At 36.2% G+C, this 15000-nt stretch overlaps 1 protein-coding gene across 7 annotated transcripts in view; it reads right to left on the reverse strand.

Annotated features, from left to right (window-relative positions):
• Positions 1–15000, reverse strand: part of LOC127062823 (teneurin-a) — a 473231-nt gene that overhangs the window by 20655 nt on the left and 437576 nt on the right. For 6 of the 7 annotated variants that reach the window (XM_050991642.1, XM_050991640.1, XM_050991645.1 and 3 more), the window contains 7 exons: positions 11347–11466; positions 7850–8526; positions 7446–7659; positions 4466–4730; positions 3158–3288; positions 2924–3070; positions 2543–2750 (listed from right to left, as the gene is read on the reverse strand). In XM_050991642.1, the coding sequence (XP_050847599.1) occupies positions 2543–2750; positions 2924–3070; positions 3158–3288; positions 4466–4730; positions 7446–7659; positions 7850–8526; positions 11347–11466 (1762 nt within the window). The remainder of the gene's footprint in view (positions 1–2542; positions 2751–2923; positions 3071–3157; positions 3289–4465; positions 4731–7445; positions 7660–7849; positions 8527–11346; positions 11467–15000) is intronic. The other variant, XM_050991641.1, reaches the window with a different exon arrangement.

Genomic DNA, 15000 nt, shown 5'->3' on the forward strand with positions numbered 1-15000 from the left:
TATATATATATATATATATATATATATATATATATATATATGATATAGTACACACGTAAAATTCTTTGGGAAACAAGAGAAAAGCAAAGATACAGAACGAAAATTTCAAACTTGTGTCTACCAAAGAGTTCCTAGATAATATATACGCTCTTTTCTTTTTTCCTTTTTGTTCTTATTAGCTTCAAAAAAAAAAAAAAATATTTATTTTTTTTTTATGTTGTTAAATTTTATCTTCGTCGATGTCGAACGTGTGGTCGAGTCACGTCGTCGGCTTTTCGCAGCAATTAAATTGATCCTAGGCGTCCGTCTCTACCCAACTCGGATAGATAAATATTTACAGTTTACGTTAAGCCATTAATTGCGTTTCGTCAGCATGAAATTAACCGGCTGCGATGACAGCGACCATTCGTTCATTTAATCTACGAAACCTTCTGTGGTAATTATTTAACGAATGGCCGAAACACGATTTGTTTTCGCAAATAATTTGGAAAATTCTCTATATAATATTTTTTTTTAAATATCTTTTTTTCTTCTCTTTTTTTTTTTAATTTTTTTTACTTTGTCCCTTACATTGTCAGCGTGTATGTGTATATAACATATATGTATATACATATACACACACGTATATGTCACGCGATACGTCTAAAATATATCGTACGTTTTAACGCGTAGAAAAAAAATCAGAATTTCGCGAATTTTAAACTGATATATTATATTATAATAAAAATATATATTCTCGTTTTTCTTTTTTTTTTATTTTTCTTATTCTTTTTTTTTGATTTTTCTTTCTAAGCATTATTTAAGATGCGGGCTTTATCGTCCGGTCCGTTTGCAATACGGAGCTTCTCTATTTTCGGTCTTCGATTGTAGGGTGATTGGTGAATCTGGTGGTGGTAGGGTACACACAGAGGATCAACACTAGACAAAATACACGAATCCCCCGAAATGCGCTCGCAGACCCTTCGTGAAAAGGATCTTGCATGCATCCAGCTCGCCTCTCGTTTAATACCGAACGAGCAAACCACAGCATATAAAATGTATATTGTATAGTATTTGTGTAAGTAAGATGTAATACGAAAGAAATAATAGGAAGGGGGATGCAATGAACTTTAAATGAAATATCGCTAAAATGAATTTCAATAATTATTATTTACATTATTTGCATGATTGAATCCAAATATATTCTTTGAGATAATAATTTTATAATTAATTCTATGATTCGTAGCATGTTAATAAATAAAAATTAAATAATTATTGTATTTCTTTTTCAAAACATTACGAACTACATGATCTCTAAAAATTAGTCTTAATAAATATAAAATAGTATAATGTTAAAAAAAAGGATAAAGAAGAAAAGAATCGTTTGTGCGAAAAGTTTTATAATAAAAATAATGTTAATGCGTTTCTTTCGATCGATATTGCTTTTCAAGGCGATCGACGATGCATTCGGCGTTCGGGGGAGGGAAGGGTTGAAACACAAGGAAAAGGATACTCGGAGATTGTAAGGTTGTCACCCACCGGGGGTTCTCCTGACAACTCAACTGTCGCTGATATGCTGGATAAAACGGTTTTATACGGTAGCAATCGATCTGATCGAATTATTGTGGCGTTCAGCGACTGCTCACGATGGGGAAGGAAGTAGATATGATAGTATAAATAAAATGCGATTTATAAAATCAATTTATCTAACGTAAATTAAAATCAATCTCAATTGTGATCTGTAATCAAATTCTGAATTGAAGTGATCGAATTCTTTTTTAAACGTTCTATTCTCTTTCTTTTAAGATCTACTATATTTTTAATATTGTTATACTTCTTTTTTCTTTCTTTCTTTTTTTTTTTTTATAATCGTTCGGATAAGAATAATTTGAGAATCGACAATTACAAAAAAAAAAATGTTTTTCTCGAATTCTTTTTGTTATTCAAAAAGTTTTAACCCCATCGCGAACCGCTGTTGCACGATAACGAATTATAATGCGATCAATTTTTTTTTTTTTTTAAACAACAACCGAGTTCAACACGATTTCATATCATTTTATATCGATGTTTTATTTATGTGATGCGACTTTGTAAGTTCGCATTAAGATAATGATACGACGTAACGTGGCGGAAGAACGAAAATTTTAAACGAAACTCGACGTTTCGCGTGTTTCTGATACGTTCGAAATTAGAAAATTAATTAATACCCGCACTTATATAGAATTCCTAAAAAGGCCAAACTATGATACGCAGCTATGCTATTATTTCGAGATATTAGGAATCGTAAGTATTTAACGTTAATCGATCGAGCTCATTATTGTCGAAATTATATTGATAACTTATAGCTGGTTTTTTTAATTAAAATTTTTACATATTTATCATTTCAATATACGAGACAAAAAAAAAAAGAAAAAATCCAACGATAATTTACTCGATCGATCGTATGTTATCCTCTCCTATGTAAATGTTATGAAAATAATGAACTAAGCTCGCTAGATTGTATGATTAGTCTTTTTACAGATAAAAAAAACGTGTGATAAAGATGAAGAACAGTCGATCTTACCTTTCCGTATATTCGTCCATGTGAGCGTAGCTCTGTACGCTATTTTCCTCGACGAGGAATTTGACTCGTTGATAAAACGATGCAGTGACACTAGGTGGTTGTTTCCTCAGGAGAACATCAACCGGATTTTTACTAGCCAGGCACATAATATGCTCGGCACAAGTAGCGTGCGAGCAACATTCGCTATCGGAACAGTCCACCATGCCATCTAAATGAACAATATTGTTTAATTATACAATTTTTGTGTATACAAAAATATATAAAAAAAATACATTTTTGTTTATGACCAAGGGACGATCAGCCCTAGCTTCTTTTTTCTTCTTCTTCTTTTTCTTTTCTTTTTTTTGTGTTCACTTTGAACTTACTTATTAAGAAGCTTACCCTGATCATTGTCGACAAAATCATTACATTCCATCTCAAGTCGTATGCTACAGTCTCTGCCAGCCCAACCGGTCGAGCATTCGCAACTGTACTCGCCGTCTTGCAACGTGCACAGTCCGTGTCTGGTGCAACCATTCTCGCATCCAGCTGTAGAGAAACGTGATAAACAAATTTATATTGTGTTTGTCGATGAAAGTAAAATAAAAATTCGGAAGTAGAATGATATAGACTTACGCAAAGTACAATGTCTTCCGTTCCATCCTTGACTACACACGCAAGTTCCGTTCTTACATTGACCATGTTCGGCACAACGTGGATCACATGGTTTCTGATCGCATTTCGTTCCAGTCCAATCGTCGTGACATCTAAATCAATTCAAACGTACGTGATAAAAACTAAACGAATATAGAGTAAAAGAGTTTTATTACGATAATATGGCATTTAATTTATCTATCAAGCCAATTTATTAAATTCTATATATCTAAATCCATCTTTGAAATAATCTTTAAAATTCGATCGATGTTCTTTCCAAAAGAGAACAGGTTAAAAAGCGCCAAATGTTCTCCACTTTTGAATACGTAGATTCTATTCGCCGGTGTGGAGTTTCTATCGTTTATAATAAAAAATGCGAGTTTAAACTCAGTTCGAAAGTTATCCTCCCGCGGAAAGAGAACTTTTTGCACTTACAGCCTCCTTTACCAGGCGAACTCTGGCCAATGAAAGAGAGGAAGGAAGGAAGGAAGGAAGGAAGGAAGGGAGGAAGGAAGGAAGGAAGGAAGGAAGGAAGGAAGGAAGGAAGGGAAGAGAGGAAAGGCGTCAGCTTTGGAATATGAGAAAGGAGATTCTCTCCCTCTCGTCCTTGATTCTGACAAAGGAAAGTAGAAAAGGGACGGCGGTCCTTCGAGTTGTGATAAGTTGGTACACCCCTTCAACCCCTCACCACCGTAAGACAGAGCCTGCCTTTTTCTCACAATTTTTCACCTTTTTAGCCACGACGACTTCAACCCCTCGCTTTTGCTCCGAGCAATTTACTCATTTTTAGTTACGACCGCAGGAAGTTCCTTATGTTCTCGACGTCAGAAAAAAAAGTGTCTATAATTATAATCGCCTTGTATCGTGCCTGAAAATAAGAATTACTTCGTACTTCACCGATAATATTACTTACGAGCGTCATTCATAAGGGAGAAATTTCTCTAAACTTTTTGCGTCGAGTAATTCTCTCTTATACGCATGTGTAAAAGAAAAATCGTATATATAGGCTCAAAAATATTTTTAACCAGTAGGTAACGTTGGCAAGCAACTTTATCGACGAAGTATGGAGTGTTGTATATGTTCAGGCGCTTCATAGTTGCGCACAATGAATATCTCTATTCGTTAACAACAAATGGATTATCCAAATCGAAAAAAAATAAAAGAAAAGTCAGGATCGTGAATAGAACTGTTGGAAAATAGTTTCTATTGATGGTTAAATGTCCTTAACGTTTTTAGTTAGCTTGATAACAAATAAAAGAAATAAGAGAGACAAAAGATAATTATACTGACTTGCAGCGACCCTGTTCGCAGGATCCATGAGGACCACAGTCCAGGCCACAACTGGGTTGTGAACAATCGACCCCAGTCCAATGTTCCTCGCAGATGCACGCGGCAGACTCGAGGTCGTACGTGCCATGGTCCGAACAACCCGGTAGACACTGATACACCTGCTGATCGACCTGATTGCATCGTTCACCCTGCCAGCCTGCCTTGCAGTAACACTTGCCGGACACGCAGGCGCCATGACCGCTGCAGTTTGGATCCGGACAATCGGCTGGAAGCGATAAAGGGTTGTTCTCGATTAATCGCATGTCTCTCTCTCTCTCTCTCTCTCTCTCTCTCTATCTCTATCGTTTCCTCTCTCTCTCTATCTCTATCGTTTCCTCTCTCTCCCTCTCTGTCTCTCTCTCGCTCATTCTCTCATTCTCTCTATTCGCTTTTCGACGACGTCTCGTCCATGAAACTTCGGCGCAATTTCGTCGGAGTTTCGGAATATCGATTAAATTATGTACTCTGTACAACTCAGTTTCCATGTGTATGTATATATATATGTGTGTGTGTGTGTGTGTGTATGTATCGTTAAAAGAGAACTGAGCATGAATCCAGAACATCGATTCCAAACTAGATATATAATATTGTAGTATGTGATCTGATAAAATAATAATTTAATATTAAACGACTTTATTTTAATCGATGTAATCGTTATATTAAATCGTTCTTAAATTGAAGAAAAAGAAACAGGGACAGTAGGGAAAAGGCAAAATGTTTTATTTAAATCCAAAAACAAATGAATTTAACGAGTTTAAACAGCCGGATGATTTCTCAGAAGCGTTTCTCTTTCGTTTTTGGAGAAGCGACGACTTCGTCCGTTCTCGCAACTTTTTAAATTACGGCATCGGAACAATTGCATTATCCCCGCGGATACCGCGCTCGCCCCGGGGAAATTATGAAACTTAATTTCCAACGGGGTCCCTGCGACGCAGAAACGTAAACGCGCCCGCGAATGTTACTATCTTCCTCTTTTTCTTTCTTTCTTTCTCTCTCTCTTTCTCTCTTTCTCTCTTTCTCTCACTCTTTCTCTTTTTTCCTCAAGAAGATCTTTTTCGACTACTACGACAACGTCTATGTGAGAAAGGAAGAGAACGTTAATATATCCCATGACTCGTTTTACGTGGTAGTGTCGTCTCTCACTTGACCCACAGCACGCTGGAATTTCTCGTGGGTTTCTTTAAACGTGAAGTATGCGCGACAGTGATCGAACGAGGACGTAATATTGTTGCCTACTCTAAGTTTTCCGTTTTCCTTTTTTTTTTTCTTCTTCTTTTTACCCCGACGTTTATTGTGAACAAAGCGTCACGGTCTGTAGTAGAAGAATGTTATCTCACGAACATCATTGAGAATCCTTTCGTAAGATTCAATGCGATAAGGAAGAAGAGGGGTTGTGTGAACGTGTCCTACTTTCGAACGTTTATGTAAGTAGATTTATATACTATATATACTATATATAGAATATATATATATACACATATACGCACATATATATACATACATACATACACCCGTAAATCATAATAAACGGTTCTTTAAAATTTGTCTTTCGTGGCAGGACTTTTCTTGAGTTGTTCGTCCAACAGAGAAATAGGATAAGGAATAAAAAGTCTCGAGGTCGATCGGTGGATCTCTCTGAAAGTGTCAGAGACAAAGCGTTTCTTTTCGTTGGGAATAATTTAACCATTTATACCGGTAAAGTAATTTTTCTTTCAAAGAAATATTCTTCGAAATATGTATGTGAATATATCGGGATATATCAAAATTGGTTTAGAGATATTTGCTTGCCATGTGTATCTCGTCTTTTCCCCATTCCTCTTCTTTCGTTGGTTACTACTATCCACTTGTTCTACAGAACGGCTCGTGTAAAATTCAAATTTCTCTACCGAAAACAATGCGAAAGCGGCTAAACTAATTGTTGGACTCGAATCGGCACGGCTTGACCTATATGTAAATTCGGAGAACGTCGTGCGCATTAATTATAGGTCGGTACGTTGTATATAATACACATACACACACACGCGCGCGCGCGCGCACGTAGTAAAGGGTGAGAAAGCTATGTTCTCGCTAGCAGCCTCGGTAGGGACTGTGCATTACTAATATTGTGGATCTCCCTGGATAGAGGACACCATGGTCGAGCATAAACTTGAATTATGGAGAAATTAATGGTGCCAAGACACATACGAAGAACGTTAACGTAAATATTGTCTTTTTGTCATAAATTTGATATCTTTAGATATTTTTTATCACGTCAGATATTTTTATCGCGTCGTCTAATAATTTTTTGATAAGCCTTTATCAAAGGTAATATTTTTTCGTTACTTTGATTTTCGAAAACAATAAAGTATCCTTTAGATAATGAAAGCTTCTTCTACTTTTCTCGTTCTCTTCGCAGAGGTTAAAAGTTTGCTCGCACAGTTCTAATCTCCTTTACCACTAACTCACTCTTTTTCTCTTTATTTTCTCTCTCTCTCTCTCTCTCTCTCTCTCTAGCTCTCTCTCTTCTTTCTTTATAAATGTAAGGAGAATTTATTGAAAAATGTAGGTACACGTTAAGCTAGCCTCTTACCATGTCTCGAACTTTTCCCTGACACAACGTAATACTACTACTGGAAACGGTTACGTTAAAAGATCTTAATCTTTCAAGTTACAAGCGGGTTAGAGCAAAATAAATGTTTGATTCTTCTTTCATTTGTAGAAGGTAAAGAAAGCTTGCTTAAAAATCTATCGTTTTCTAATATCTTGAATGTTGATTGTAAGTAAAAATTCATTTACTAAAGACTAAGAGATTACTTTAACATCTTTTCATGTTTCAAGGCAATCTACAATTTTTCATGTATATACACACACACACATATACGTATGTGTATTGCATCCACTTTCACAGATACATTTGTATAGTTTATCGTCAAATTCAGTTTAATTTCGAAAGTGAACTTACGTTCGTTACAGAAGGCACCCTTCCAGCCAGGATTACAAACGCACGATCCTCTAACGCACTGCCCATGTTGATTGCAATCAGGAACTTGGCAATCTCCTAACGGTATGTCGCATTCGGCACCTTTCCAACCATCCTCACAGTGACACATACCACCGCCGTACTGGCCGTGAGACGAACACAAAACAGGACATACGCTCTTACTACAGTCGGCACCCTGAAACAATTGATTTGACCTATATTCAAAAACGAAGGGACGAAATTGAGCGACATTCTCTATTATTGTATGTATTATACATTTTAACAAAAATATCTAATATATATTTATTAAATAATATATTTGTATTATCAAATCACACACATACGCACACATATATATGTATATATATGTTTATATAATTATATACCTGATAACCATCGATGCAATCACATTTTCCAAGATAACACGATCCTCTACCAGAACAATCGTTAGGACAAGTCGTAGAGACTCCTTCAGCTTCGGTGACGACCAGCGTAACCTTGTAGGGTTGAAGTTCATCGTTATAAACTGACAAGAACCAACGGCCAGTGTCCAAATATTGAAGAAGACTAACGTTGACCATCATTGGCTCTACGATCGTTCTTTTTATGAGAATATGTTGATAAGACTTGATAGATTTTGTTCCAGTCTCTTGCGAAGATCGGTTAGGTTCAATGCCAAAATCTTGCGTTGCCTGCTTCATAAAGCTCACAGCTTCGGACGGTGCATCCCTCTTAAGTCTGTGATCCACACGGCCACCTTTTACAAATTCAACGAAGTCGTACTGCGTGACGCTTGGTGCCACGTTTCGTCTTCCGTAAACGGCAAAGTTCGCACCCCAAGGTAACGTTAGGTTTAACCTGATGAAAGCCGGTTGCTTGTTGCGGAACTCGGTATTCCAAAAGTGGTATGGTAGTATAACAGCCGAGTGCGCTACGTTGTAAGCTTGAAGCTCGAGCACGGCTGGCCATTGTTGGGCCGATTGTTGAATTTGCGGATCGCTTTGCTGGTCCCCAACACTATCTGCAGCACTAGAATGTTCGGCAGTACTGGTCGGCAAGGATTCTGTAAGTGTAAACGACGAAACGCGATTAGGTATATGATTTTTGTTTTCATATGTTTTTTCTTTGTCTTTTTTTAAGTTTTACAACTTAAGTAATCATGTTCATAAAATTCATTTCGTTGTGACATATAGGGCATTAACGAAAGAAATTAGAAAAAAAAAATTTTTTTTCAATCTTTTATTTTGACCCTTTACAACTGCATCTTGTTCGGGCACGGGATGAAAAAATATCTCAAGCAAAAGTTACTTGTTTTTTTTTCTTTTCCTTTTTTTTTTTTACGTAGAATATTTTATCATTATGAAAAATGTAGGTTTCTATTCAAAAAAACGAAGTTGATCCTGAAATAACCTTGAATCTTCCACTAAATAAAAAAATAATAAATGACACAATATTTCATCGTTGAAATCCGATAACTCTTCTCTGAAGAAATTTTCGTCAAAATATTTTCGTGATAAAAATTTGTAACTTTATATTTAAATACTCGATATATATATGTATCAAAATAGAGTATTATTATATCATATTAAGTATAACTTAGATTTAAAAAAAACATTAAAATATTTAGACTGATATACATAAATATATGTTTAAACTAAACTATGTAATTTTAAAGTTATATGGGGTTATAGAGAGTTAAATAATTCACCTGGTATCTATATATTATGAAAATAAAACGTGTACGAAATTCGTGCTAGATTTTAACACATCTTTACCAAGAAAGTTAAGTTTTCTTTTCATCCCCTTTTTCTTTTATACGCTAAAAAAACTGGGGAACTTGTGAAGCACAGCAACCTTTAGAATAGGTCAACGATAACGATCGAGTTACATAGGATTAATGGCATGGTTGTAAAATCATTGTTAAAATTAAAAAGCGGAGATCATTAATATACGTACTAACATACATATGTCGGAACGCTATAACGAAAACTGTATGTTAATATATAATGCCACATCGAGGAAAAGAGAGGAAAGGAGAGAGGAAGGTTGATGGTTCGAAAGTGGAATCGTACTTGGAGTCGAGTGCGTAAGAACATTAAGGGATTGTAAAATGCAAATGCAAAAGAAAGCGAGCGGCATTCGAATGAGTTTCCTTCCTCCTTCTTTCTCCCTTTCTTTCTCTCTCTCTCTCTCTTTCTCTCTTTCTCTCTTTCTTTCTCTTTCTCTCTCTTTTCCCGTTTGCATTCATTCCCTCCAATTTATGAGCGATGCCCTTCTATTGATTTCGGAGTATCTACCGGGTGACCGGTATAAAGACTGCCACGCCCTATTCGAGAAAATTTCTAAAACGATATTAACACGAATTTTGTAAGAAATAATAACTTCTTTTTCTCCTTTTTTTTAATAAGAAAAAAAAATGAAAAAATTTATTAAAATTGAAAAAAAACTCAGATTATATTTATATTTTCCTAACTAAATTAAGTTTATGAGTGTCCGTTATGTAAAAAAAAAAAAAAAAAAAAAAAAAAAATAAAAATAATTATACACATTAGAAATATACAGAAGTACATGGTCATATAAATTTGCATACATACATATATGAATTCGCGTATAGTTCGCGTGTTATACAGGAACGTGACGATTATTCATCGGAAAAGCCAGGAAAAGTCGATTAACATTTTTGCACGGATAAGGGGTATAATAAATATAAATCAGATAATTCAAGATATATCGAGCGTGGCTTGCAAGATCATCGAGTAATTATTACGAGGAAAGCCGTTATTGTATAACGTGACGCGATAAAATAAATCATATTAAATTATAAGCAAAACGATCGCTTTGGGAGGAAGTCGTTCTTCTTTCTTTTTCTTCGTGTTCTCTCTTTCTTTTTTTTTTTATTTATTTTTTAATCTGTTTTTATTAAATCATGCCTCATAGCTAACGCCCTCTCGCACTTTTACAACCACTAAATAATGATTTTATCATTGTACCAATAATGTAGCCGGTTTCACGAGCCCGCCGGGTACATCTCTGCGTTTTGATACTTTCCATTTCCCTTCGGAATGAAACTCTATCGAGCGTATTCGATTTCCTACCGGGCTGATGCGGTCAATGTAGTTACGTTTACGAAGCCATTTGCAAAATGTATGGCACGCGAATCCATATCTCCATTAAAATTTCATTTCTTTCTTTCTTTTTCCTTTTTTATCTTTTCCTTCATTTTTGTTTTCGTGATTTTCGATAACGTATGTAAGTATTTCGAGCTACATGTTATTTATATGGGACTATGTAAACTGATTGACATACCTTTTCTTTTTCTTCATCTTTTATATCATCGATCGTAAAATTTAATTTTTAGAAAGACGAAATATTACAATTACGATTTATTAGTATATTAGTATGGTTAAAGAGTTTATGAAAACAGATAAAGAAAATGAGTCTTAAATTCATCGAATTGTGGCAAAACACGTTGAGTAAACGGAGTATGAATTTAAGAGGGAGAAAGTGACAGAAAGAGAAAGATTCATGCATCTTGGCTTTCTTTCACGCGTCGAGTGTTTATTTCATATAGCGATCGTATTCATAGAATTATTAATCTCACTGTGTATTACCGCACGTAAAGAGAAGAGAAGAGAAGTAAAAAGAGAGAGAGAGAGAGAGAGAGAGAGAGAAAGAGGGAACTAGAGATTCATTCATGGTTTTGAAAGGGATGTTAGCTTTGATGCGAAAGAGAGAGTGAGGGAGATAGAGATAGGAGCACAGAGTGGCACGTAAAACGTGCAGCATCCGTCCATCTCCCAAAAGCAATCATCGTGAGACGTTGTTCGCGAGAGTATTTACATCATGCAAAGTGGATGCAAATTAACGGCTGCTCGATATTTACCTTCCGTTGGTATCTGAGTTGATATAGGGTCGTGAACGTGAGCGTTTTCATGAGTGACAGTCTTGATATCTTGAACCACTACGCAGTTGTTATTGTCTATCGGCCGCATGGAACTCACTGCTGAAAAAGAAAAAATAGGAATAGTAGATAACGATAGGCTTACTTTTATTTCATTTATTTATCGAGATGAGATCTTCCTATATGGAAACTTCCGTGTTTTCCGTGTTCGTATGTCTACTGTCGTTATATAAGTTTTGTAACAATATATAAGAAGGACAAGCTCTCTAACCGAGATAAAGATTCACTGCTATATTCTTAATGTTACATAGTGGTACTCTAGTCGAGACAAAATAGCACAGCCATGCGACTCTTTTATTGCGCTAGGAATCAGGGAAGGCATTCGGTGAATGTCCGGGATATCGTTCTAATGGCTTCTCATAAATTTGAACAATCGCTTTCGAATTACCACGAGACGATAGATTTCGTAAGACGACAGCAGTGAACTGCGATTTGAGTTGTATATACGTATGTACACACACACACACACACATACATATAAATATATGTATGTAATATATACGTACAAATACTTACATATACGTGCATTATGTTCGTTTGTTCAGTTCGACCAAGAATTAATGTGAAAGTTAAAATATAATCGAACGGCCGATCGACTTGCAACGACATTAATTATATCGATCGTAGCTACGAATTAATTACACGTTTGGGTAGTTTTTTAAATGGAAGGGAAACTCGATCTACCGTGCATCTAACGACCTCTTGGCTTATTAACGATCCGCCCTATCGATATCAGCTAATTGAGTCACGCACGGTTGCAGGTCGTGCGATTATTACCGTGACAAATGGAGACCGATGTGAGCACGCTCTCGCTAACTCTCGTTGTCTTTCTCTTTTCCTATCGTTACGCTCTCTTTCTTCTTCATGTAATTCTAACTACATTTGAAATGACTCCTGTCCTATATTGTACACACGTTTGATTTATAATACTGATTTTCAAACTTTCAAAGAAGATCCTTTCTACCAGGCAAAAAAGACATTACTTCAGAAAATGATTTTTCTTCCTTTTAATACGATTCTTTGATACGTAGGAAAAGAAGAAGAAAGAAAAAAAAAAGAAAAAGAAAAAGATAAAGAAAAAATCGTGCCGCATCTTTTTCGAATTTGGCTGAAAAAGTTCTCAAGCAAGCAATACTACTCTCTTGGATCCGATTCAAATCGGGCAATTTCAAAGAGAACGTTGCTGATCACCCATCATAGCCAATTGGCAATCTCTTGGCCAATTTCTCGCGAATTTCAAACAAAATTTTAACGACGGAAATTTTGTCCTTTCCTTTCTTTTTGCTCCTCTTATCGTTTCCTCTCGTTGTTGTAATAAAAAAAGAAAAGAAAAAAAGAAAAGAAAAAAAGGAAAAGAAACCTTGATAGCCTGATAATATTAATTACCCTCTTATTCCACGCTATCGCATTATACGAGGATGATAGGGATCTCGCTATTTACCGATCGGTGTTGCAATCTGTCCGGGTGTACGGATGGGCCATCACGCGCAAACACGACGTTGATAACGTTAAACGAGTGAGGAGGAGAAGTAGGAGGAAGGAGAGGTAACAGGAACGAAGGGACGACCGTGCTAGCAACGTCCGTTATGTAACTACGGTTGAAATTGAGTCGCAGTGAACCGTGAACGAGCTTATTTCGCGAGAACAGGGAGTGGAGAAGTTCCTCCCTTCTCCTCCTCCTCTTCACATCATTCCATCGTGACTGCCGCTGTAGCAACATCGTGACGTGTTTCTCGTAAAATTTTCAAACTTCCACTTCGGCTCGATCCTACGTCGCACGTGTGTGTCACGCGCTACTCGTAGAGAGTAGAACAATGAGAATCGTACGGCTACATGTTCCATCCCAACCCTCCCTTTTCCCTCGTGGAAAAGCATTATTTACGTTCGAAAATAGTTCTCGTAAAGAGAAGGAGAATTCTAAGCTCCATCAAAGTATAATATTTTCGATCGAACCGAGAGAATTCGAGAATTCGTCTCTCTTAGTAGAACTTTTATACTTTATCGTGCTTTCTCTTTCTTTCTCTCTCTTTCCCTCACACTTACATAAGTACGTATGTGGATACGTAAAAGTATACGGAAAATCGATTCTAACTCGATTTCGTTTTAGGACCTTCGTGTAGGTAGGTAGGTAGGTAAGTGGTAGGTAGGTAGGTAGGTAGGTAGGTAGGTAGGTAGGTAGCTAGCTAACTTCCTCGGTACGAAAGTTATTTCGAAAAGGCGGAAATTCGAAAGGAACATGACGCAGGAAACGAATCGAATAGAGTCCTAGGTGCGACGACGATGATGCTTCTTTCTCTCTCTTTTTTTTTTTCTATCTTTTGATATTGTGAGACGCGTAAAAATATTTTCGAAATTGATTGAGACGTCGATGAAATGATTCGTACTGCTTATTGAATATTATATATGCAGAATATAATGAATTATTCGCGTCTAAAGTTAGCCAATATTTCATATCTTTCTTGATAATAATCTTTTCATAGATGCTTATATATTACATGTATACGCGTGTATATGAAAGAAAAGTTGCAGTCGATTGCAACAAGGTTATCGACAGAGTAGAAAGTGTTGCTTATCGTCAGGCGAATCCAATATGTATAATATTACATCGAGCATTTTCGTATTTCTTCGAAAATGATTAGCAAAGAAAAAGAATTTCTTTTCGATATCCAACATTTTTTTTCTCAATAATAAAGTAGCAAGTTTTCCAATTATATTCCCTTTGAATCGATAGAACGATTCATTTCCGAGAATGATTCCCGGATTATAGACGGATTATCCACGATCCTCTTCACGATCCTTCTCTCTCTTTTTGCTTGGCACTCTCATCTTCTCATCCTCGTTTTCTTTCTCCTCCTTCTACAGTCAGCGACCGCATCGAAGCAGGACATCCTCCTGTCCAGCTTGTCGGTAACGTTCTGATCAACTATCGATTGATTTCTTTACTCTTTCCATGCAAAACTTTTGCTTTTTTAATTACTTTTTCACGATATTTGATAACTGCCATCGTGTGCAAAAAAGAATTCATTTTATTGAAGACACGTATTGATTGATCATTCGTTACTACAATATTATACTATTGGAATTATTAGATAGTCTATTAGATAGTTTATTAGATCGAAATGAAATTTTAATAAGAAAACTTTACAACCGGATGATCGAATATAATACAAGAAAAAAAAAAAGAACTTATATAGATAGGATTATCGTAAAGAAAGACGATCATCGTATACGAAAAGTTCAGAAAGAGAGAGAAAGAGAGAGAGAAAGATAGAGAAGATCGGACAGAACAACCGTAGAAGAGACGTACTGATCTCCATCGCATAGTCGAAAGACCTACACATTCTCTCTCCCTCTCTCTCCCTCTCTCTTTCTCTCTCTCTTTCTCTTTCTCTTTCTCTCTTCTATCGCGGTATGTTCGTATAAAACGTGAGCGAGCGATGCGAGTGGACGAGGGAAGAGAAAGAGAAGTAGACAAAGAGAAGGATAGAGAAAGAGAGAAAGAGTGACAGAGATACAGGGTGAAAGGATAGAAAGGGGTAGTTTGGATGCAGTAGCAAACAGGCAGATTGGATTCCC

The sequence above is a fragment of the Vespula vulgaris genome, chromosome 3, assembly GCF_905475345.1.
Source record: "Vespula vulgaris chromosome 3, iyVesVulg1.1, whole genome shotgun sequence".
Classification (NCBI taxonomy): Eukaryota; Metazoa; Arthropoda; class Insecta; order Hymenoptera; family Vespidae; genus Vespula; species Vespula vulgaris.